The sequence below is a fragment of the Petaurus breviceps genome, unplaced genomic scaffold, assembly GCF_028583685.1.
Source record: "Petaurus breviceps papuanus isolate PSGF00001 unplaced genomic scaffold, PetGlider_PUasm1.0 181, whole genome shotgun sequence".
Taxonomy (NCBI): Eukaryota; Metazoa; Chordata; class Mammalia; order Diprotodontia; family Petauridae; genus Petaurus; species Petaurus breviceps.
Window position 1 is genome coordinate 3600460 of NW_027185784.1, and position 26900 is coordinate 3627359.

A 26900-nucleotide genomic window follows, 5' to 3' on the forward strand; every position below is an offset into this window, starting at 1 on the left:
AATTTAATTACTGTATTACTGTAGAATAATATATATTTATACAGCACTTTACCATTACTAAAGCATGTTACATATCATATATGTCATATTTATTCTTCCCAATACTCCTCTGAAGTAGGTTGGGTGGTTATTATTGTCTCCCTTTTCTAGATGATGAAACAAAGGTTCTGAAAATTTAAGTGATTTACCCAAGGTCACATGGCTAAGAAGTGACAGTGTCAGAACTAGAACCCAGGTCTTCTGGCTCTTCTTATGACTCTTTCATCTATATCATGCTTCCTCTCTCAAATATTTTCCCACCTCCACAAAATCCTTTCCAGACTGCCTCCGTTCTGAGTAGGAATAGTAACTGCTACGGTAGCTAGCAGCAAAGGCCAGGCTGGTTGAAAAAGCCCAGTCTTGTTGAAAAGGTAGGAATACATGAGCAAAACAATGTATTGTTTGCTTTTTTGGTTTATGAAAGTGCTATTAAAAGGGGTACAAAAAAAGAAAAAAAATTATAATCTAAGGGATACCTTAAATTGCCTCTTAGATAACTTGGGGAATGGCTGAATAGATTGTGGCATATAACTGTAATGGAATATTATTGTGCCATCAGAAATTATGATAGACAATTTCAGAGAATCTTTTGTAGAACTAACCCATACTAAAGTGAGCAGAACCAGTAGAACAATTTATAAAAGGATAACATTGTAAAATAAAAATAACTTTGAAAGACTTAAGGACTCTATGACTAATATGGAAATATGTTTTGCATGACTTCAAATGTATAATGGGTATTATATTGCTTGCCTTCTCAATAAATAGGAGAGAGTATGGAGGGAGGGAGAGAATTTGGAATTGAAAAAAAATGTTTGAATGTTTGTTTGTTTGCTTTTTTAAAGACAACTCTGAATAATGTAATAGCCAACCATATCTCCAGGGGATCTACGATAAAGCATTTTACTCCTCTCTAGATACAGAAGTAATAAACTCAAGTTGCAGAAAGAGACATATTTTTGGACATGGCCACTGCGTGAATTAATTTTGCTTAATGTGAATATTTGTTACTAGGTGTTGTTGTTTTTTAAAAAAAAAACTTCCTTTCTCTTAGTTTTTAGGTGAGGGAAGGGGGCCTGGAGAGAGGAGGATTAGCCATAATCATGACCAAAAAAGTGTGGGGGGGTGTACAATAATACTTTTTTTTTAATGCTCAGAACAGAACAAAAAGAAGTTCAGGAGGAAGCACAGATAAGCAAAAGTTTTGGGAGCAAAGAGTAGAATTTATTCTATTCATTTTAAAAATCTAGTAGTATAAAATGGTGGTTCATGGTTTCATTTAGAAACCTCTTTTACGTTTTGCATGTATAAAAATGTTCCTCCTTTTATGTTTAAATTAAAAATTTTTAATTAATAAGAAAAAGTAGGAATGACCCAGTTGATCAATTTAGAATAAAGGTAATAAAATAATGTTCATGGTAAGCAAAACCAAGAAAACAATATACACCATGACTATAGTGACGTATCCATAAAACATTTTTAAAAAAGTAAAAGTGAACGTTCAGTATAATGATCAAGGTTGGCCCAGCTGTGAAAATGCACCTCTCTCCCTTCTCTGCAGAGGTGGGAGAAGCAAAGGTATTTTCATACACTGCATGTGGTGTCAGAACAAACAATATATTTAGTTCATTTTGCTGAATTACTTTTTTCCCCTCTTTTAAAATCGTTTTTACAAGGGATGGCTTAGCTAATTTGTTCAGTAGAGAGAGAGATATTTGGAGTCATTTCATGAAAAACTGGAAATGATTAGAAAGAACAAGTAATGTTCATAGCTCTTCAACCACTTACCAAAATTAATAGCTCCTTTCCCCTCCCCCCACCAGGGAAATTATCCTTTAGGCTGCAACTAACTTCCTATGAACTGAAAGTTGTATATTTACACCCTTCCCAATTCTTCTGCCCCCCTCCCCCCCAAACACACACACACACACACACACACACACACACAGAATACAGCTAAGGAAAACTGAAGAGAGGATTTGGTGAAAAGACACCAGAAGTCAATAGCTTGCTTTGAAATTAACCAGCTATGTGTCATTGAGTGTGTCCCTTGTCTTCCCTAGGACTCAGTTTCCTCACCTAGAAAATGATGACCTAGATGGTATCTTAATATTTTTCCAGTTCTCATATTCTATAATAAATAACAAAACTGCTTTATAAAATCCTTTCCTGTCTGATGTTTATTTTAAATAAGATCCAGTAAGTAGATTTATTTTTAAAAATAAATGCTATAAAAACCAAAGGCATTACTTTTTGAAAGGAAAGAAGGAAAAAGAAAAACTAGACTTGAAAGGATTGTAAATGTAACAAAAACTGAATCTCAGAGGAACTCACTATGTCACCTGAGACCATGACCAGACTGGGTTATAAAAGTTTCACTTTGGAAATTTAATAGGCCATGATAAGAGAAATGGTGATCTTGGGACATACCACCGTCCATTTTTCAGCAAGTGTGTTTTCAATAACTGCTGTGTCCATGGGCCAAACCAATTTGATGGGAAAATGGGAAAGGAAGTCAGGGAGAAGGAATAATGCTTCCTAACCCCCTGGTTTTACTTTATTCCCAACAACATGCATTGTTTTCTGCCGACCAGGATCATGAAATCGAACCACAATGTCACTGGCTCCATGATCAACCAGTAACTATAGAAAGGATTTAGCTCTGCCCGTATATTACTGAAGCTCCTGGAAAAGACATTCACTTCCAGCTATGAGGTTCCATGAATCTCCTCCAGAAAGACTGAGGGGTGGTTACCATAGTCTGATAGCCGCACTAAGTACACAAGGTTAATTTTGCAATTTTGTCTAAGTTTTTTTTTTTTTTGGAAGCATTGTCCTCCCCCAATCCCCAGTTTGACTTCAGTTTTGACTTTACCATCAACACAAAGGAAAGACAAAAATTTCTTAACCATAACAAATGTGACCTACCAGTTGTAAACTACACACAACTTGTCAGATACTTACCCAGGTGATGGGGGAGGCCTCAGGACTAAGGGCAGGGTGTATATCTCTATTTATTAGGCCCAGTTTTACAAACCCATTCAAAGCTTTGGCATATCCCTGAAACAAAAGAGAATAAATAATGTATGATATGCTTCTCCTTTCAAAGAAAAGGAAAGCATTATTTAAAGAGATTGCCATCCTTCCCACTAAATTTGGCAAACGTAAAAAATCAACACTCTATCTCCCGAATGAATCTGTGTCCAGTCTCCAGATTCCTTGCACATGCGAAAGTCCCCCATTTCAAGAATGTACTCTCTGCTGTTCCTGGTCTCTCAGAATCTTTATTTTCATTCATCATTAAGAATAAGTATCTCTTATATGCAAGACATTGCCATAGCCCGTGCTGGATATATAAAGACAAAACAGAAGTGTAGTCTGCCCTCAAGAAGCTTACTTTCTACTTAGGGAAGGAGTTGGGGGTGGGACAGAGATGCAACATTTACATAGGTAAGAGTGTGTTTTCAATAACTGCTGTGTCCATGGGCCAAACCAATTTGATGGGAAAATGGGAAAGGAAGTCAGGGAGAAGGAATAATGCTTCCTAACCCCCTGGTTTTACTTTATTCCCAACAACATGCATTGTTTTCTGCCGACCAGGATCATGAAATTGAACCACAATGTCACTGGCTCCATGATCAACTGGAGGAAAGAGACAGAACTAACATAGAACAAAACCAGGAAAGGCTGCCCATATAGGATATCTGGGTAGTAGAAAGAACCATCATGCCTGGGGGTACCCTATTCCTTTGAGCACTCCTTGGGTCAATTCAATGACCTTGTGGTGGAAAGAGCCATTCCTGCTGAGGATACCTTCCCTTCTCTTTCTTTTCCCCTTTTGCCTCAGTAGCTTTGAGATGGGATTCAACAACTCCATTCCTTCTGATGCAGGATCACCAGGACTTACTATCTGCCCTGCCTCTCTGCTCTGGTGTCCCAATGCACTGGCTAGGCATCCAATCTCAGCCTTGCCATTCACCAACATGCACCCTCAGGACTTCCAGCCCTTTCCATCTTCCCTGCAGCTGAATTTTCTTCTATGTGTTGGTTCCACCAATTAGAATATAAGCTCCCTGACAGCAGGGATTGTCTCAATTTTTCTATTTGAATCTACTTGGTACATAATAAATGCATAATAATTTTTCCCATTTATTCAAAGATCGGGGAACCTAAACTGAAGTTCAGAAAGCTAGGAATTTTAAGTGGTGTTAAGGAGGGAGTAAATTCCATGTACGTAGAGCAGCCTGGACAGAGACAGGAGATGCAAGGCCAAGTTTAAGAAACAGCAAGCCAGTCAGTTTGGTAGGTATAGGAAATGAATGAAAGGAGTCTCTATGTGGCACCCTGGATAGAGCACTGGGCTTGGAGGTAGAAAGACTTGAGTTCAAATGGAGCCTGACACTAGCTGTGTGATTCTGGGCAAGTCACTTAACTTGTTTGCTTCAGTTTTCTCAACTAGAAAATGGGGATAATAGCAGCACCTATCTCCCAGAGTGGTTGTTATCTCAAGTGAGATAACATTTATAAAAGAGATTACCCAGTGCCTGGCACAGAGTAGCCACTATCTAAATGCTTGTTCCTTTCCTTTTCCCCTTAAAATACATCTGGAAATGCAGACTGGGGCAATATTGTGAGGCATTCCGAGATCATGTGTCACCCCATCTGAGAAGTGTTTTGTGATTACTTCCCAGTGTACATTCTTTCCTTCCTGAAATGATCTTGTATTTGTGTTTGTCAGGAGTTCTTAACTGAGGGTCTGGGAACTTTAAAAAAATAAAAATCATATGTATGTATGTATGTATATATATATATATACTCACACATATGTATATAATAACTGTATTTCAATATTATTGGTTTCCTTTGTAATTCAATGTATTTTATTTTATGCGTTTAAAAACATTATTCTTAGAAGGAGTCTGTAAGCTGATGGCCAAAGGAATCCATGAAAGAAAAAAGGCTTAATTAAGAACCCCAGGTGTGCATTTGCCTCTCTTCTTCTTTGCCCAGTAAAATATTAAGTTCTTTGAGACTGTGGCTGCTTAATTTTTATCGGTGCAAGCCTTGTTCTTTGTACTGTTTCTTCATAGTGGGTGCTTAATAGAATGTCTCCCAAATTGAATTGATTTGAAAATAGTCGCTTTTGTTGCCTCATAGTCTCAAGGTGGCAGTTCTTATTTTTTGTCTCTGAGCATGGGTGGGTGGGGGTTGTGGGGATGGCGGGAGGGATGGACCATTTGCACAGAAGTGAAATTGTCCAGTCTGTGCTACATGCTGAAAGATGGACAGCAGGTGTAAGAAACCTTCAGCATAGTATTATATATGTTTGAGAACTGAAATTAAAGATATGCATGGGATAAAAGACAGAATGTGAAGCATAGAACCCACCCCCTGACAAAGATGATGTATACAAATCACAGGAGACATGCATTTTTGGAGATGGCCACTACAGGGGTGCGTTTTGTTGGGCTAAGAATATATATATATTCTTATATATACATACATACATATATACACATACACATATATAAAATAAGGCTTTTCCCCCTTTTTTCCATGGAGGAAGTAGAAGGGAAAGAAAATAAATATTTATTAACTAAAAAAATAGGAAAAATAAAAGACATCATCAAGGAGATTATGATTGAAAAAAAGATAGAAAAATGAAAGTAGGAATAGTAAATGAATCACCTAAGTATTGCATTCTTCTATTAAGTATTAAAATGCAGTGAAATTCACAAATATCTGTCCATCTCTTAACATGTGCAAAGCACAATGCTTGATGTTGGGAATACAGAGTTAAAAACTAAGCAGACTCTTCCTTCAAGGGATGGACATTTCTATTAGAACCAAGGAAGGCCTCTAGCATACTCTGTAGATATTCTGTGAAGGATTAGTAGAAAGACATGGACAGGAACTGCAAAGGGATGAGAAAATGTCAAAGAGATGTACCTACTCATGACAAGAAAATCAAAGATTGAATGTATATCAAGGGGCAAATTGCATGCTATCCCTTCAGAAAAATACTATTCAAAAGTAAAGTCAACTTTGCTTCATCTACAAATGTCGAGAAGCATCAGGGTTTTTGTAGCAAAAATACTAGACTGGTTTGCCATTTTCAGTTAATTTTACAGATGAGGAAACTGAGGCAAACAGGGTAAAGTGACTTGTCCAGCGTCACACAACTACCGTGTTTCCCCGATAATAAGACACTGTCTTATTATTTTTTGGACAGAAAAACACCAGAGGGCTTATTTTCAGGGGAGGGCTTATTTTAATGAACATTGACAGCAATTTTAATAAACAGGTAAATGTGAACAAAAAAATGTACCTTTATTCAATAAGCAAATCACTAGGGAAGAACAGGATGACGCGCTCACTGCTGCAGCTCTGATTGGATGCCGCTCAGAGCAGGGTGTGCGTTTCATGGGGAGGGGAGGAAGGACGGTGCATACAGAGGGTACTGTAATGTAGCGTGTAGCGCAAGGGATCACCTTCACTACAGTAGCAATCTCAATAGGGCTTATTTTCGGGGGAAGGCTTATTTTAGAGGAATCTTACACAGTAAGGGGAGGGCTTATTTTCGGGATAGGTCTTATTATCGGGGAAACACGGTAGTAAGTGTCTGAGGCCAGATTTGAACCCACCATGAGGAAGTCTTCCTGGCTTCAGGCCCAGGGCTCTATCCATTATACCACCTAACTGGTCTTTTAAAAGTGTTATTGCAACCAAACTTTAGGATTCTACTACTAAAGAAAAAAAGAGGCAACTAAGGGGTGCAGTGGATAGAGTGCCAGTCCTGGAGTCAGAAAGATTTATCTTAAGGAACTCCCACATAAGGAAACTCCTTCTGTCAGTGCAGACTAACACCTTCCCTATGACTCATTTTCTTAGAGTGGCTTAAAGAACTAAGGTTAAGACTTGGCCGAGGTCACAGACAGTATATGCCTGAGGCTTCCAGCCTGGCTCTCAACACACTACATCATGTGTAGATAAAATACATGAATGCCTCATCAACAGCAAAATGTATAAAGTATGGAACAGGTAGGCATCTTTGAGAGCTGAAACAACACACTTACTTTATATCGTAGAGTCCCTCGTAACAAAGTATGAGCAGACTGAATATCATATATCTCAGCATACTTGATACTATCTCTATTGGGGTAGCCTTCCAAATTTAATCCTGGGAAATAATCCATGGAGGTAACATAATCGAGAAAAGATGCCCCACCGGCTTCAATCACCTGATGAAAATTGAAAAAGGATAAAAATTAGTACCCAAAACAAACCCACCAAATTTCATAAGCTATGTAGTAAAGTCACATTCTTTATTAATAAAAACACATTATTTGTAACAGGCTTTAAGTTTTACAAAGTGCTTTACTCACAACAACACAGAGGATATAGATATTGCAAAAATTTTACAATGAAGAAATGAAGGGTTAGAGGTGTTAAAAGATTTGCCAAAGGCCACCCAACTAACTAGTGTCTGAACTAGAATTCAAACTCACAATTCTCCTGGATTCAGCAAGGGCTTTTCCCATTATAACACACTACTTCTCTTCCCAGGATGCTGTCATCACTTCTCCCTTGTCCCAGGCACATAGATAATAGTCATTCTACATCCCACTGGACAACTGGGTTTTACAACTAAATTATGACAGGACCATAAATCGAGGGCTCAAAGGGATATTAAATGGTCATAGGGTCCAATCTCCTCACTTTCCAGATGAGGAAAATAAAATCCAGATAACTTGCTCCAAAACATTGGGATAGTAAATGGTACAAGTAGAATCAGGACTTCAGTCTTCTATTTCCATATCCAGTACTCTTTCCACTGAAATTTATTGAGACTTGAATTTTTTAAATAACTAAAACAATTCATTATAATTAACTTCTTTCTTTTTCAAGGGGGTAAGTCAATTGGGGTTAAGTGACTTGCCCAAACTCACACAGCTGGGGTTAAGTGACTTGCCCAAGGTCACACAGGTCACATAGTTGGGGTTGAGTGACTTGCCCAAGGTCACACAAGTAGTAAGTGTCAAATATCTGAGGCCGAATTTGAACTCAGATCCTCCTGACTCCAGGGTCAGGGCTCTATCCATTGCTCCACCTAGCAGCCCTCAGATCCTATACTAAGCTTTCAAGGGGTTGCTATCTGCATAGGTGGATGTTGCTCCCAGGTTGCTATACTAATCCTTTGAATATTTCTCAGTATTCATGACTAAGGATCCTTCCTATTTGCCTTAATATACTGAATGATAAAACTTCCACTGAAAAACCTGGGGGCCTGAAATCCACAGGTAGGCTTAATACAACTCAATCAATTGATATCTTGACCTCTTTAACAGTATTGATTCACCTCTCCATTGAGCAGATATTTAGCAGGCTGCAGTATGTTCATTAAAACACCAACTGGACTCCAGCTGAATTTGTATCTCAAAGGATTGTCTGAATGCTCTGGGGCTGGCAAGCCACCACAAAAAGAGACATAAGATTCAATCTGTAAGTGAATTTACATAAGACACATTATCAGTAGGGTGAAAGAAAACAATTCACTGCAGAAGCAATTCCAATTATACCAAAACAAAATGAACTATTGAGCTTACTTCTTTTTTTTTGAGAGGGGAAAGCAGGGCAATTGGGCAAAAGACCTTGCCCAAGGTCACACAGCTAGTAAGTGTTAAGTATCTGAAGCCACATTTGAACTCAGGTCTTGCTGACTCCAGGGTCAGTGATCTATTCACTGCACCACCTAGCTGCCCCTTAATCTTGCTTCTTGTGCTACCACCATGTGCAATCAGAAATACCTACCTTGGATCAATTCACACTCAATTTGACTTGTCATTGTCATAGATAAAAGGACATTTTATAAGGGCAGATAGGCCTTGAGGGAAGAGAATAATTATTTTGACAATTAAATTCCTACTGAATTTTAAATCCAACTTATAACATTTCTACCACGCATCTCATCTTTACAAATACATCATGATCTTGAGAACTGATTAATCATCTCTAAATACAGCAATTGCCAGACACCTCTGACCAGAAGTAATATAATTAGAATATGCCCGGAAGAAACAGGAAGGCACTTGGCAAATCAAGAGATAGTGACATTCAATGACATTCATTTTTTTTCTTGTGTAGATCAAACATTGGCCCACTTCTTTCTAAATAAATGTCAGAATTATTTCATTGCATTGAGATATTGTTGGAACATATATTTCTCTATAAATGGTTCATTGCCTAGGATTTGGTCATCTTGGGATCCTAGGAGAAAAGGCTCCAAGATGGAAAGGAATTTAGGAACTAATCTACCTATTTTATAGACAAAAAAACTAACCAGAAAGGTCATACAGGGTATAAGTGGCAGTGCCAGGATTTGAACATAGGTCCTTTGCCTCAAATCTAGCATTCTTTCTACTGTCCCACTTCCTCTCACCTTTTTTGTTTTAATATAAATTTTTGTTCTTGTGGGATTCAATTAACTATCTCTAATCGAAGTCTGGGTGGTTCCTTTTGTGCCACTCTTACAAATTTTGATCTGTTTCAGTATTGGTGCTATCAGGAACAGAATCACTTTAATAATCACACATTTCAGCATGAAGCTAGTTCTCTAGGTTTTAAATCTAAGGCTAAGGCATCACAGATGCTACTGAAAAATAATTCTATAAATGTACCCATAATTGGGGAAATACAGCTGCACGACAGGAGAGTCAGATGGAGATTTTGACCTGATATAGCTTCAGGGGACAGTTAGGTGGCTCAGTGGATAGACCACTGGGCCTGAAATCAGGAAGACCTGAATTCTCATCTGGTCTCAGATGACCCTGGGAAAGTCATTTAACTTCTGTTTGCCTTAATTCACTGGAGGAGGAAATAATAAACCACTCCAGTGTCTTTGCCAAGAAAACCCCATGGACAGTATGGTCCATTATGGTCCATGAGGTCACAAAGAGTCAAATATAACTAAACAACAACAGCAAAGCTTTAGAAGCCTAATTATTGTGATGAAGATGGAAGATAGGGAAAACTGAGTTAACATTTAGATTTACCTAATAAAGAGAGGTATGGACACTAACTCACAGAAGTTAAGGGAACCAGTTTTGTAGTAGGACAGACAGCACACTGTATGAAAGACAAAACCTCAGAAGACTTGAGTTTGAGTTCTGACTGAAATTTAGCAGCAATGTGACCCTAAACCAATCATTTTTTGATTTTCAACCCCATTTCCTAATCTGGAAAATGGTGATAATATACTACCAATATTGTAGGGTCATTAAAAAGAAAGTGCTTGCAAAACTTAAAGTGATGATGGGGCAGCTAGGTGGCATAGTGAATAGAGCACTGGGCCTGGAGTCAGGAGGACCTGAGTTCAAACCTGGCCTCAGACTCTTAACACAAAAATTAGCCATGTGTCCTTGGGTAAGTCTCTTAACCCCAACTGCCCTCCAAAAAGCCAAAAAAAAAAAAAACAACAACTTAAAGCGATGTTGTTATTTTTAGAGTCTAACAATAGACTACAAAAATCAATCTAAATTATTCATCATCACATTGGTTCATAATGAAGGTGATGAGAAGTCATGAACACCACCTTCAGTACTCTAAGAGCCATCAGTCAACCATTCTATTTGGAAACTGTTAGGGAAAGAAGAGTTCTTATGGATCATCTTGTCCACTCCCTTAATTTATAGGTAAATGAGGCCCAGAAAGATTGAGGAATGTCTTGACCAAGGTCCACCCAAATGAAGCTCTTCTAGCAGAACAAAAATGAGCAACCAGGCCTTATGACTCTTTATTCATCGATCTTTCTACTGAACTTCAGTGGCTCCTAAAAAGACATCCTATTCACTTCTCTCCATTCATTCCACTGCCACAAGTTTCCTCTCTTTGTTATCATGTATCTTCACTTTAAATGTTTTAAAGCCAAATGAAATAAACCACAGAGATCTCTTCCTATATATGTCAATGTATTTGTCATATTCATCTGTGTTCTACAAAAATACAAGTGATTCCCAGGGTGGGTATAACACAGGTTCAGTTCCACTTAGATATCCTACCAGAAGCCTACTTGGCATGAAAATTTGCTTCTAAAATCTATCCAACATAATACCATTATAAAAAAGCATATTATCATCATGGGTATTTCTTGCATGGAAGAAACCAGATTAAGATTTTCCTAAATAAATCTTACCGTGGCTCCTACTTCTTTAGATCTATCAATTGTTTCCATGGCCAACATATGGTCAAGGCCGGGATCCAATCCCAACTCTCCAATTATTGTGATGCCAGCATCATCCACACTAAAAGAATTGAAAAAGTGGAAAAAAAAAGTTCACAAAATGAAAACATTTCAGTGGGGCCACAGGTCACCTACTTTAGTGAATATTTACGAGACTTACCTTTTCTCCAGTTCCTTGATAGCCGGTGTTATGTAGCTGGCAGTGACCATATTCACTTTGCCGGCAATACATGCTTTGGCCACAACAGGATGTAATATATATGGCAGCAAGCTTCAAGAGGACAGAGGAAGGGAAAACATCTGATTATGATATTGCAACAGCTTTCTTGAGTACCGACATACTTTGTTTATGTAACACATAGTTTCATGAAATTCTATGAATAAAAAAGATCTTTACTAAATATTCATGTTTTAAGTATACTAGAGGGTGGAGACTTTAAAATAATTTTTTTTTTAATTAAGAAAAATCACCCTCCTATTTTACCAAAAGCTTAGATTCCAAGTTCGGTTTTCTATATGTTATTTTCACCAAATACAGACACCTTGGTACTTGCTTGAAAGATGTGATTCTAATGTTGTCACCATGTCCCAAAGCAAAGTTTTTATTTGCCTCCAGGAAAGGTCCTCAGGTCAGCATGCAATTTCTCCCTCCTTTAGTACTCAATAATTGAAACATTTATTAAATGCCTACTATGTGCAAGATACCAAACTAACTTCTGGGAATACACTTTCTGCAGGCTCTCCCTGGTGGCACCCTAGGCCAGGCTGTTCAGCACCAGGGTCTTGGAGTCTGACGGCTTGTCGTTGCGCTCACCTCAGGAATTATTCTTCCCTGTAGAGTTCTCCTGTCTTTGGCTCTTCTCCCCTGTGTAGTACAGAATAGGCACTCGACCATCGATCTCAGTGCCCTGCTTCTTTTTCCAGGCCTTGCCCACATCCCCTTCGGTCCTAAATTCAACGAAGGCAATTCCTTTAGGGGTCCTGTCCTTGGTGCAGCCCAGCCTGGCCTCAATTGCTTCTTCAAACACTTCCCTGAGCTCCTCTTGAGTTACTTTATAGCGCAGATTCGTATCGAAGAGCGTCCTTGCGTCTCGGTCTGTCTTGTTTTCTTTTGCTTTTTCCATCTTAATTTCAGAGCCAAACACTTTGGAGCCACTGAGTTCCAGAGCCTTTTCCGTGTCTTCAGCCGATTCAAATTCCACGTAGCCAAACTTTCTGGTGGCACCAATGTGGACGTCCACAACAGTGAGGTCCTTTGTTGTAAAGGAATTCGTGATGCCTGTTTAGATCTCAGAAGCGGTTTTGTCGAAGTTCGGGTTACCAGAGAAGGGACTGGCATTTAGTGTAGACGCTTCAGCACCCAGTTTCTGTTTCTTGGTTTCGGGGGGGCCTTCTGTTTACCCATTTGCTTTTTCCTCTTTCCAGGTGCTTCTTTCACGAGCACTTCCTCCTCTTCCTTTTCCCTCCTCTTTCTTCCTCCTCCTCTTCATCCTCTTCCCCCTCCTCTGATTCCTCAGTCTTCCCAGGTTTCCCCAGGGGCAGCTTTCATGGCAGCAGCCTTCCCTTTGGCCAGTGCTGTCCGTGGTTTCTTCTTCAGAATCATCCTCATGTTCCTCATCCTCCTCATCTTCACTGTTCTCTTCTTCAGACTCACTGTTCTCCTCGGGTTCTTTGCATTTTTTGCCCCTTTGGCTGGGGGGCGGGGGGCACTGCGGCTTTTGCCAGGATGGCAGCTGGCTTAGCTGGAGTGGTTCCCTTCTTGCCTGGTATGACAGCGGCTTTGGCGAGGGTGGCCGCCTTCTTGGTGATGGCTGGGGTGATCGCCTTCTCACTAGGAGTCCCGGCTGCTTTCTTGGCTGGTGTGGTGGCAATAACTTTTTTGGTTGATGGTACCTTCTTTGCTGGTGTGGTCACAATCTTTTTGCCCTTCTTCTGAGGTACTACAACCTCTTCTTCACTGCTTTCTTCTTCATCTTCTGACATTCTCATCTTCACTGTCTTCCACCTCCTTTGGGGGAGGGGCCATTTTCTTTGACTCACCTTGATTTTTAGCAGCTTTCCCTAGCTTCACTATGGTGGGAGCGCGAAACTAGGGCACGGAGGGGCAGAACTGTTGGCTGAGGCCCAAGCAACCTCGGAGGTGGCAAGACAAAAGACTGAGCCTCTGCAGGACTGGAAAGGAGCTCCCCGAAGGTATAAACTTTTAAGAAACAAGGGCAAGAAAGTGTGCTGAACTGCTTGTGAAGAGCAGTGAAGAAGGGAGCATATGCTGGGAACAGGCAATGGTCCAGTTTGACAGGAATGGAGGGTGCATGGAAGAGAGCCACGTAAGAACCTGGAGGTTTAGGTGGCACTCATACTGTGTAGAGAAAGAGGATTTGTGTATTTTAACCTAGAATTATTATACATAACCTAGAGTACGGAATCATGCTTCGAATACACAAGGTTAGACACTATTGAAAATTGATTATTGGTGGGGCAGCTGTGCAGAGGAAGGATTCTCAACATCCTCAAATAGTCTCAGTCAGTTGGCAGACAGGGGCAACAAGGTGGTCCGGTGGATTGAGTGCTGGGCCTAGGGTCAGGAAGACTTCAGTTCAAATCCGGCATCAGACACTTCCTAGCTGTGTGAACCTGGGCACTGAGCCCTATTTGCTTCAGTTTCCTCATCTGTAAAATGAGCTAGAGAAGGCAATGTCAAACCACTCCAACATCTGTGCCAAGAAAGGATCCAACTGGGGTCACAGAGAGTCAGATATGTCCAAAAATGACTGAACAACAACGTTGACAGCCGGTCCTTCGCATTTCTCTATTTCACTCAGAGTTTTATTTCTAAGCCAAGATCTGAGTCCGGTTAATCTTTTGGAGCTCTCACTATCTAGGAGGAACGCGCATAAAAGTAGCATGACGCACTGGAGAGAGTACTAGATGGGGACTCAGAAAGCCAGGTTCTCAACCTGGCTACGTGAACCTTGGCAAATCATTTAAGCTTTCTGGGACCTCAGTTACCTAGGTTGTAAAATTAGTGGGGTGGATTCGATTATCTCTAAAATCTCTCCTGACCTCTGCCTCTTAGAATCTCTGACTTCCTTCCAGATTCGGCTCAAACACCACTTTCTGCAGAAAGCCTTCTCCCATCCTTTGAGCGGTCAGTGCCTTCTACTTTGTATGTGTCTTGTATATCCCTATTTATGTACATGTTGTCTCCCCCATTAGAACGTAAGCTCCTTGAGGGCAGGGTCTTTCTTTTGCTTTTTCATCATAGCCCTCAAATTAAGCACATTCCTGATGTATAGTAAGCACTTAATAAATGCTTGTTCATTTGCAAATGTCCCTTTCAGCTTCTCATTCTCTAATTTTGAGCTTAAGGTGAATATTAAGTAATCAATAGAAACATAGAAATAATTATTTACAATTTATAGTATTATAAAAACCCTTACAATACCCTAAAGATTTGAGATTCTCAAACCCAATTCTACTGTATTTCCATCCAACTTCTCTGAGCAGAGAGGGAATTAAGATGTATGGAGTTTCTTTCTTTGTGGATACTAACCTGATCACAAGGTCCTGTTTCTTTACCACACTGGCCAGTCTGTCCTCGTGCTTGCCAATGTCCAAAACCATGGGGTTAATGTTGTATTTCTTGGCCAAATGCTCAAGCTGATTCTTCATATCTGAGCCTATTTGATGAACAAAACATTTCAAGATATTTCTTTTGATTATCTTTCCCTCCTAGCAAGTCAAAGAATAAAGATCATTGTGACTATTCAAAAAACATTTTTTTAAGTTCTAGGAATTCAGACACACACACACACACACACACACACACACACGATAACTAATAGCCAAAAGTGAAAGGGAAGGTTTATTTACCCACTGTTATTTCAATGCTGCCATCTCTAGAAAGGTATTCCAGTAACGGCTCAGACACGTAGCCAGTCCCAAGAAGCAAAACTTTCTTCTTCATGTCCATTGAAAGTAACTGTGCATGCTCTCTGCAAATTAAACGAAAACTTTATTAAACTCAGAAGAACACTTTGAACTTAGAAGTGTAGTGAATAAAACCCCCAAGAGACGGTTTCCAGGTAATTAACCTCAATGGATTAATTAAGCTAGTTAATAATCAATGAATTAATGGTCAGTAGTTTCTCTTAGTTACCAAAGATCCCAAGGAAGAAATGCCTTGAATCAGATGTGTACCTTCTGCCAGAGAACACCCCTAACAAGTGAAACTCAGTCCTGATTGGTGGACACTTAATGAGAAGATAGGCTAAAAGTCTTCAGCTTCTCCTGCTGAGAAAGTAGCTTAATCCTGAGATTCAACAGTCTCCAGCTATTTGCTGTGGGGAAGACTTTTCCATCCAGAGCTCTCTAGTTAAATTTTTCTTTCACTAGCTGAGTTGCCCTAAATTCTAAAGGGGGAGATCAAGGGCTAGGAGACTTGCCCTGGGGGGAAAAGATCTAGCTGAGGCTGCCTTTTGTTTACAGACTAGACAAAAGTATGGATCCCTTCCCAGGTAGATGCCTTGGGACAGAGAAGATTACTTTACTACCGTATTAGCATTCTTCTAAAACTGCCTGACCTTTTCAGGAATTGGGTCTTAATAGAAATAGGACGAAAAGGATGGATCACAAATTAATAATTAGTTATTAATATAATAATATAATATCAATTTATCTCAGAAGTTTTCAGTAAAACTGACCAAAATAAGAACTTAATTCTTTAGGCAAACATTTTTTTTCTTGTTAGTTGACTACCTGAGATAGGTAGGTGGTGCAATGCAGAGTATTGCAAAGCCCGAGTTTGCATCCTGCCTTAGCTATTTTCAAGTTGTGACACCTGGGCAAGTGACAACCCCTCTCAGTCTTTTTTGCTTATCTGTAAAATGGGAATAATAATAGTACCCATCTCACAAGGTTGCCATGAAATAGAATGCTAGCTGTTATTTTCATTCTTCAGAAAGAAGTAGTTTATACCAAATCTTGTCTTAAATCATTGAGCTATTGCAAGGTGAGGTATTATTATTCCAAAGCCAGCTGCAGAGCTTCCTTTCTCTATTAGCTCCTAGTTTAGGATCTGCATTTTGCTGAAAGATTAGGGATTTTTTGTAGCCCACTTTATTATTATAACTAAACTATAAAAGCAAATGCCCCCTTTTCAGGCATTTAGCCAGAACTCTGCTTTCTAAGAAGTCACAATAGAAAGTAGGTGAAAGCCAACACAATATCCAGGATAATGCAGTTTTTAAGTCTTTCAAAATAGTCTTTGCCTCTTTAAAATCTACCTATACCTATTAGAAATTAGACATAGGGCCTCTACTCCTGGGCTCGCAGAGCCCATATGAATTCTTTAAGAAACTGTTGCCTATTCAAGGAAAACCTTGGCAAGGTCAAGTAACAACAGGTAATTAATTAACTGCTGGTCAACTGTCCTGTCATATGTCCATTTCTAGATGTCTCAGAATACCATTAACGATAATAATAGTAGCTAGAACTTATATGGCACTTTACACATATTAACACATTTTAGCCTCACAGTAAGCCATAGGAGATGGGTTATTGTTATCCCCATTCTACAGATGAGGAAATGAAACTAGAGAGATAAGTCATTTGCCCTGGGTCACACAGCTAGTAAGTGCCTGAGAAATCTACCATACATACCACTTAGATGCCTATAGGAAGCTCTAGGTCCAAGTGCACTTATCCCTTCCATATCTCAGGGCTTAGGGGTGTGGCACCCTTTTGATCTGGAAAAATCTGTGTAAAAATTTTTGGCCTTCCCTTATCAGAATTTTTTCTTTTTCTTTAATGAGGTGTTTACAATACCTTATTGTAAAACTTGGGTTGATATTATACAATACTATACATATATTTTATGCATTTCTGAGTTTCTAAACCTTTTCTTTGTTGTCTGCTGGCCTTCCCCTGTCCTCTGCAGCTTCCACAAAACTCCCATTTAAATTATTATGCTGACCCGTGATACATCAAATCCACGGTGAAGAAAGTCATGAGGTGGAAGGAATAACTGTATAGCTTTCCAGCAAAAGAATTACCAATAATAGGATCATTAAGAGCACCGATGTGGTTTAGTAAGGGGAAGGGACAGTCACCCAATCCTTAGAAGTATATTTTCCCTCACATAAAAATAGAAGTATCCATAATTTTCAATTCAGGACATCACCATCACTAATTATTTTCTTTAACAAATTCTTTTTTTTTTCCTTCCTTTTTGGAGGGGGGAAGGCGGGGCAGTTGAGGTTAAGTGACTTGCCCAAGGTCACACAGCTAGTACGTGTTAAGTGTCTGAGGCTGGATTTGAACTCAGGTCCTCCTGACTCCAGGGTCGGTGCTCTATTCACTGCGCCACCTAGTCACCCCTATCACTAATTATTTTAACATCAATATGCAATTTCCAGCAAATATTGTTTTGCTACTAGCTCTTGCTGTATTATGCAAATTCTCTTTCCAAAGTCATTACATAGACTTATGTCAAGATTCTATTACATAAAAAAAGATGGGAAGTGCTAGCAACCAGAGCCAAGAAGGCTTGTTTCTATCTTAATGTACATGACTAGGATACTGCATATAAAAAAGCTGGTCACATGGAATCTGCAATTAGCTTAGAAGGCATTCCAGCCAGTGATGGTGATAGAAGAAAGAGAATACTATACAATGGGCAATTTTTGTTCCCCTGATCTTGGTGAAAGAACAGCATGATGCTACTTTTTCACAAGTATTACACAAGCTACATGTCTTATGTAATACCTAAAAAGTAGCATCAGGCCACCATGGTGGTAATGGAATTCAGTGATCATAACAACTTTTTTTTTTTTAAGCAATCGGGGTTAAGTAACTTGCTCAAGGTTACATGGACAGTTATTTATGGGTGTGGTGCTAAGTATCTGAGCCCAGATTTGATCCCCAGGTCATCCTGACACTGGAGCTGGTGCTCTTACTCGCTGAGCCACCTGGCCGCCCCTAAGCAATTGCTAAGTAACTGCTAAAGGTTACACGGACAGGTGTTTCTGGGTGGGTAATAAGTGTCTGAGCCCAGATTCGATCCCCAAGTCATCCCGACACTGGAGCCGGTGCTCTTACTCGCTGTGCTACCTGGCCACCCCGATAATAACAACTTATAATCATATAGTGATAATAACATACAGTGATGTTCACAACTTAAAATCACAGTGATATATATGTTTATGTATATAATGTGTGTGTATATATACACACACACATATATATATATATATATATATATATATATAATTTCATTTGATTTTCACAAAAGCCCTATAAAATAATTAAAGCAAATATTATTACTACTATTAATGATAATAATAACTAACATTTATATAGGCCAGGAATTGTGCTAATCACTTTACAATTAGGTGTTATTACCCCCATTTTTATAGATAAGGAAACTAAGACAAATAGTAGTGACTTGCCCAGGGTCATACAGCTAGTAAGTATCTGAAGTCACATTTGAACTCAGGTCTTCCTGACTCAAGGCCTAGTGCACCTCCTAGCAGTGGATACAGTTCATACAAGTTAAGTGATTGCATTTCATATAGGTTAAGCAGCTTAGAACAAAGGTCATACAGGTGGGGTCATGATGGTGGAGTCAGAATTCAAGACTAGGTCTTTCTTCAAGCTCAGAGCTTTGTTAATATACCAGGCTACAACCACATGTGATGATTACTGCAGGTATGCCTCTTTTTATTGCATTTTGCAGATATTGTGTGTGTTTTGTTTTTTTTTTTTTACTAATAGAAGGTTTGTGGCAATCCTGCAGCAAGCAAGTCTTTCAGTGCCATTTTTTCCCAACAGCATGTGTTCATATTTTGTCTTGGTGTGTCACATTTTGATAATTCTTGCAAATATTTCAAATTTTTTCAATATTCTTATATCTGTTATGATCATCTGTGATCAATGATCTTTGACATTACTATTGTAATCGTTTAGGGTAGCCATGAACCACACTCATATAAGATGATGAACTTAATTGATTATGTGTTCTGACTTCTCCACCAACTGATCCTTCCAGTGGTCTCTTTCCCTCTCCTTCAGTCTCTCTATTTCCTGAAATACAACAGTATTGAAATTAGGCCAATTAGTAACCCTACAATGGCCTCTAAGTGTTCAAGTGAAAGGAAGAGTCAACTGATGTGGCAAACTTCATTGTCTTCTTATTTTAAGGAATTGCCACAGATCCTCCAACCTTCAGGAACCACCACCCTGATCAGTCAGCAGCCATCAACTCCGAGGCAAGACCCTCCACCAGCAAAAAGATTATGTGACTCACTGAAGGCTGAAATGATGGTTAGCATTTTTTAGCAATAAAATATTTTAATTAATGTATGTACATTTTTAGACATAATACTATTGCACACTTAATAGACTACAGTATAGTATAAACATAACTTTCATATGCATTGGGAAACCAAACAATATCATGTGACTTTTTTACTGCAATATTCATTTTGTTGTGGTACTCTGTAACCAAACCCACAATATCTCTGAGGTATAGCCTGTACTTGATTCTACAACCCAGCCTTGTAAAGAACTATTCACCCATTCACTGGAAGTAGGCAGTTAGAGAAGAAACTTGATTTTACTATTTCTATCTCCTAAGAGCACAGTCTTACTGATTAAACCATTTGTGCTTAAGAGCTAGCAAGGTTGACAAAGAAGATAACCATACAAAGGACATAAAACCTACTCAGCAGACCAGATTGTTTCACCAACAAAAAATAATGCCTTTTTTGAGTAAATCTTAATAGTTTTGAATCCTAACATTAATACTGAGGAAATGTGAGCTCTTATGTAACTTCCTTTCCAACAGAAGAGATCTTAGGCAAGATTTGCTGTCAGTGGAATTGACCACAATCCTGGGTCACAAAATAATATTGCTGTGTAACTATAGTCTTGCTTCTAACAAGGAGTCCCATTCTGAATGCGTACTGGAAGGGCCCCAAGCCAGGGCTGCCCTGTCCTGTTTGGCTTCCTCTCCTGGTCCCCTGCTGTACTGGAACCCATCCAGGAAGGCCTGGCTGTGGAAGAACTGCTGTCACTGAAGGGACCCTCCTTGTTTTCCTTCACTCTTTGCCCTGGATGCTTCACTTGACACAGGACTTAGCAACACCACTCCTTCTAATGAGATGGAGAGCTGTGAGGTCTTATCATGTGTCCTGTCATTGCTTCCTGAGATCCTTCAGGCCTTCCCTTCCATGTTCTGTAGGCAACATTCAGGGCCATCTTAATTACTCAGCTAGGGGGTGCAATGGATAGATGCTGGGCGCTCTGAATCAGGAAGACCTCAGTTCTAAACCCAGGCTCAGAAACTTCCTAGCTGTGTGACCCTGGGCAAGTCACTCATCTTTTGTCTGCCTTAGTTTCCTTAGGGATAAGAATAGCACCTAACTCCCAAGATTGTTATGAGGAACAAATAAGATAATAATTGTAAGGCATTTAGCACCATAACTGCCACATAATAAGCGTTACCTATATACAACTTTAACATAAGGGCCTCTGGGCCTGGACATCTGCCCCATCACTTAACCTTTAGGACTCCTGGGCATTTCAGCTGAACTTTCTTTTATATGTTGTTTCCTACAAATAGAGTGGGAGCTCCTTGAAAGTAGAAATATTATAGAAATAGAAAAAAAAAGAAATATTCCTTTTTCCCACATCCCCAGAATTTAGCATGGTGCTTGGCATGTAGTAAGAGCTCAATAAAGGTTTTTTCATCCATCCATCGATTCATTCACTCATTCACACTAGCACTAACTGCCCATTGCCACTAATAATAACTACTTAATAAGAGTTTTCAGTAATAGATAAAATAATTGCAATAATGATAAACCAGTATTTCGATGGCACTTCAAGGTTTACAAAGCACATTACATATGTTATCTCACCAAGTCTTTACAGTTTTGTAAGGTAGGTACTATTATTCTTGCCACTTTACAGACGAAGAAATTAACATAGAGATTGGTTAACTGAACTTGCCCAGGGTCACACAGTGCTTAAATTTCTAAGGCAGGACTTGATTTCAGATCTTCCTATACATATATGTGTGTGTGTCTGTATATGTATGCACATGTGCATGTTATGTGTATATGTGTCACGGTGTATATTTATACATGCATATATACACATGTGCATACAGATAGACACACACACAGTGTGTCTACAGACTGTGTGTACACAAATATAGGTGTGCAATGTACATACATACACATTAGTATGTACTGCATGCATGTGCATACATGTATTTACGTGTATATATACATGTATGTGTATGCGTGTGCACATATATAATACACATCCATTTGTGGGTATGTGTATGAGAGAAATGTCATGAACATAAGGAAGCCAAATTTCTAAAAGAGAGAAATAATGTTTCTATTTTCCTCTAAACAAACATCTGGGGCTCAAAAAAGGACTAAATGCCACTGAAAGGCCATAAAAAAAAGAACAGCTTTGGAAAATTCCCTCAGAAAAAGCGTCCAATTTCTTGGCCTACTCAACACTCAAGATTCCAAAATATTAAGGGAAAACCAAAAAAAAAGAAAAAATGTCCATTACTGTTCGAGGAACAGCACATCTCTTTAAGTCCAATATAGTATAATAGCAACAAATCATGGGATACCATAATTTCCAAAGAATCAAAATCTCAGGTGACCTGAAAGTCAATGGAGAGCTGTCAAATGGAGAGTGGGGAAAAGGACCCTGCATGTTATCAAGGATGACCTGTCCATGAAAAGTGGCAGAAAAAGCAATAACATGTAAGACCTGAAAAGACATCAGGCCAGAGACAACAGAGCTAGGGACAACCCAAGAGTTGCCCTCATGCTTTTAGGAGGTACAGTGGATAAGGTGCTAAGCCCACATACAATTAGAAAGACTTCGAGTTCAAATCTTGCCATAGATACTCACTAGCTCTCTGACCCTGGGTAAATCACTTAATCCCATCAGCCTCAGTTTCCTCAACAGGGATAATAATATTTTTCTCAAGTAATAATAATTTCTTCAAATGGAATAATAATAGCACCTACCTCCCAGGGCTGTTGTTAGGATGAAATGAGATTATTGTAAAATGTTAGCACTTCAGCAGGCACTGCTTAGCGTAGTGCCTAGCTCAATAAATGCTTGTTCCCTTACCCTTTCATACCCTGAATGTATAAAGAGTGATCAGAAGACTTACAGTACACTGTATACATTTTCTCTAGAGGATTTATAGAGAGACAAGAATGAATATTTCCATGGAGGATGAAGTCTATTTCTGTAATAAGATATAGACCTTTGTAATAGGTTTTGCCAGGGCAGAATTTACACATTAGGAGAATACTTTCTCTTAGAAAGGGCTGTACATCCCCAGTATCTGATCTCAAGACAGCACATGTCTGAATTCCTGATGGTGAATTGTCATAGTAGTAGGAAGGACACAGGCAGAGATAGGATACTCTGACCATAGGAAAAGAGGATGGTAAATGGAATGAATATATGACAAATTATGTATTAAATGCTTACTCTGTTAGCATGATAAAAAGACATAAGAACTAGGTCTCACAAACGGGAACACAGAGTGAATGCTACCACATAAAAATACTTCTAACACTGCTACCCTTATGAACAGCTATTTTAAGAGTAAGATACAGCAGGAAAAAAAATGTTAACACCTCCAAAGGCAGTAATATAGAAATTAAAAAGGAATTTGAACCCCATTTTCAGAAGCTTATTCCCACGAGGAATACAGAGAGAAGAAATGAGCAATTAAATGTGGATAGAACTCATGGATATGAAAATAAAATGTATAATAGCCTAGAAGGGACAAGAAATTATAAAGATGTGAAAGAAAAGTAAATTTTCTAGAAGAAAAAAAGGTACAGGAAAAGAAGGGCACTAAAAAATTGTTAATGTAAAGGAAAAGAGGGAAGATTCTGAAATACTAGCTTAAGTGGGTAGGGAAAGGAAATAGACAAAAGAAGGGGAGAAACAGACAATCAAAAAAGAAATTAAAATTATTAAATTAAAAGATAAAGCAGGCAAACAGGAGTGAAAGTTGGTGAGAACAAAGCAGAAAAAAACCCTGATAAATATAAAACCATTTGGAAGGGGAAAGTACTGACTTTTAAAAGAAATTGAATAAAAATCAGTAGAGAAGAGATTCAAGGGAGTGAAGACAATAGAGCAACCATTTAGCAACTCTGCTGTAGCATTCCCCAAACCTCTTCCACAATGACCTAGAACATACACCAAACCAAATTCTGAGTGGGAAAGCCAAGAAAAAATTGCAGTGGGTAATTTTTCCTTCCCAGGGAAGCTTAGGAAAATAATCAGGTCTATGAACCCCAGAACAGGGACTGGTAGGGAGCACAGCACAATAGCAACTGGAAGCCCCCAACAACTGTGGTGAATGACAACCAGGGAACTCCCCAAGGATAGTAAGGGGACTGAACATCTTGGCATAGAGAGATACTGGGGTCCCTTGGACTAGAACTGGAATGGGTGTCATCTGGCAGTTCTGTTGCCCATTACCCAGTTCTAGGTCAAAGTTTTAGGGCAGAGAGAAGCACTTAGAGTTACAAGGGGACGGGGGTGGGGGCTTCCTGTTTAAGGCACCTGCAGGCTAGAAGGGCTAGACCTTTCCCATATCATGTCATAAGCACTAACAATTTACAGGCCCTCCAGACTGAGCTGTGAAAGCAGCAAAAGAACATAAAAGACAGAATCTCAAACTAGTCATCTCCACCTCCCAAAAGTGAGCAGAATCCAACTCTAACACAAAGTCCAAAATCAGTAAGTAGACTGGAAAAATGAGGAAATGACAAAAATAGAACCTGATCATGAAAAGCTACTATGGTGACAGGAAAGCTCTAGACACAAACTCAGAAGAAGACAATGGCTTAAAAACCTCTACAAGCAAAGCCTCAAAGAAAAATGCAGATTGGACACAATCCCAACAAGAATTCTTAGGACTAAAGAAAGAAATAAAAAAGTGGGAAAATATTTTTTAAATCAAATAAAAGTGATAAAGAAAAAACTAAGAAAATAAATGATAGCTCTGCAACAAAATTACAAGAAGAGAATTAACATCTTGGTAAATGAGGTACAAAATATGCTAAAGAAAATAACTCCTTAAAATTAGAGTCGGCCAAATGAAAGCTAATGACTCCATGAGACATCAAGAAACAATAAAACAAAGTCAAAAGATTTTAAAAGCAGAAGAAAATGTGGAATATCTAAGGGAAAACAACTAACCTGAAAAAGAGATCAAAGAGAGATAACTTAAGGATCATTGGACTATTTGAAAGACATGAAAAATTTATACATCATAGTTAAATAAATTATAAAGAAAAATTGTCCAGGTATCTTAGAACCAGAGGGCAAAACAGAAACTGAAAGAATCCATCAGTCACCTCCTGAAAGAAATTCCAAAATGAAAACTCCCAGGGATATTATAACCACAACCCAGAGCCCCTAAGTCAAGGAGAAAATACTGCCAGCAACCAGAAAGAAACAATTCAAATATTGTAAAGCTAAAGTCAGGATCACATAAGATTTAGCAGCTACTATAAAGAAGCTGAAAACTTGGACTATGATATTCCAGAAACCAAAGGAGCTAGGATTACAATCAAGAATAACCCACCTAATAAAATTTAGTATAGTCCTATGGGGGAAAATGGATTTTTAGTAAATTAAAAAACTTTCAAGCATTCCTGATGAAAAAAAAGAGATGAATAAAAAATTTGACGTTCAAACACAAGACTCAAAATAAGTATAAAAAGGCAAACAATGAGCAAGAACTCGTCATAAGTGACTAAACAAGGTTAAATGGTTTGCATTCCTGTGTGAGAAGATGATACATGTAATTCCTAAGAACTTTATTATTATTAAGTCAGTTAAAAGGAGTTTACACAAATGGGGGTGGGGGGGGGAAGGAAGTGAGTCGATTATGTTGGAATGATCTATAAAAAATTGAAGCTTATCTAATCATAAAGCAAACAAGAAAGAAGTTAAGAAAATGATTAGAATTTTAGAAAATTTGGATATTATGGACCTCTGGAGAATATTGAATGGAAATAGAAAGAATTATACCTATCTCTCAAATGTACATGGCACCTTCACAAAGACTGACTACATATAGGCCATAAAAACCTCATGAACACATGCAGAAAAGCAGAAATATTAAACTCATATTTTCTTACTGTACTGTAATAAAAATTATATTCAACAAAGGAATTTCTAAGCATATATGAAAAATTAATTAGAAAATAAATAGCCTAGTCCTATGTAATAAGTGGTCAAAGGACAAATCATAGAAAAAAATCAATAATCTCATTAAATCCAATGACAACAATGAGAAAACAAACCAAACATCATGGGATTCAGTCAAAGCAGTACTAAGGTCAAAAGGTATCTCAAAACACTTACATCAGTAAAAGAGAGAAAGAACTATTAATGAATGGGAAAGTAACTGGTTGGGGGGAAACCTAGAAAAAAAAAACAAATTTAAATCCCCAATTAACCACCAAAATAGTAATCTTGAAAATCAAAGAAGAGATTAATGAAATTGAATTTAAAAAAAATTAACACTAATAAATAAAGCTAGCAGTTTGTCTTATGGAGGGAAAATCAAACAATAAAATAAACCTATTGGCTAATTTGATTTTTAAAAAGAAAGAAGGAAATCAAATTACCAATATCAAAAAAGGAATGATTGAATGCACAACCAATGAAGATAAAATCAAAGCAATTAGCAGGAGCTGTTTTGCTGAACTGTATGCCAATAAAGCTGACAATCTTAATAAAATTGACTAATATTTACAAAAATATAAATCGCAAGGATTAACAGAAGAATAAATAGAATAGTTAAATAATTCTGTCTTAGAAAAAAAGAAAGCAAACAAGCCATCAGTGAACTCCACAAGGAAAGAAAAAAAAACTTCAGGACCAGGTGGATTTACAAGTGAATTTTGTCAAATAAAGAACAATTAATTCTTATACTATATAAACTGTTTGAAAAAACAGGTAAAGAAGTCCTTTCAAATTCCTTTTATAACATAGATATGGTTTTGATGCTTAAACCAAAGGGAATAAAAACAGAAAGAAAACTTTACATCCATTTCCCTAATGAATATCAATGCAAAAATACTAAAAAAAAAAAAAAGAAGAAGAAGATTACAACAATTTACCACAAATATCATACACTGTGATCAGGATGAATTTATATCAGTAATGCAAGGTGAGTTCAATATTAGGAAAACTATAAGCATAATTAACCAAATCAAGAGCAAAACCAACAAAAATCATATGACTATTTCAACAAATAAATAAGAACCTGATAAAGCAGTACTTATTCCTACTAAAAACACTAGAAAGCATAGAAATCAATGGAACCTTTCTTCAAATGATGAGCAGCACATATCTAAAACCAAGAGCAAACATTATGTCATAAGGATAAAACTAGAAGCCTTTCCAATTAGATCATGAGTGAAACAAAGATGTTCACTACCAATATTATTATTTAATATTGTACTAGAAATGCAAGGTACAGCAATAAGATTTTTTTTTAATTTGATGAATAATATAGGCAGTGAAGGAACAAAACTATTCC

At 38.2% G+C, this 26900-nt stretch overlaps 1 protein-coding gene and 1 pseudogene across 2 annotated transcripts in view; both read right to left on the reverse strand.

Moving 5' to 3' along the window:
- Window positions 1-26900, reverse strand: part of AASS (aminoadipate-semialdehyde synthase) — an 83398-nt gene that overhangs the window by 15160 nt on the left and 41338 nt on the right. For both annotated transcript variants that reach the window (XM_069087105.1, XM_069087106.1), the window contains exons 14-20: window positions 15152-15273; window positions 14832-14958; window positions 11439-11549; window positions 11231-11339; window positions 8399-8539; window positions 7116-7280; window positions 3004-3099 (exon numbers count right to left, since the gene is read on the reverse strand). In XM_069087105.1, coding sequence (XP_068943206.1) covers window positions 3004-3099; window positions 7116-7280; window positions 8399-8539; window positions 11231-11339; window positions 11439-11549; window positions 14832-14958; window positions 15152-15273 — 871 coding nt within the window. The remainder of the gene's footprint in view (window positions 1-3003; window positions 3100-7115; window positions 7281-8398; window positions 8540-11230; window positions 11340-11438; window positions 11550-14831; window positions 14959-15151; window positions 15274-26900) is intronic.
- LOC138160529 (nucleolin pseudogene) lies at window positions 11932-14477 on the reverse strand (annotated as a pseudogene).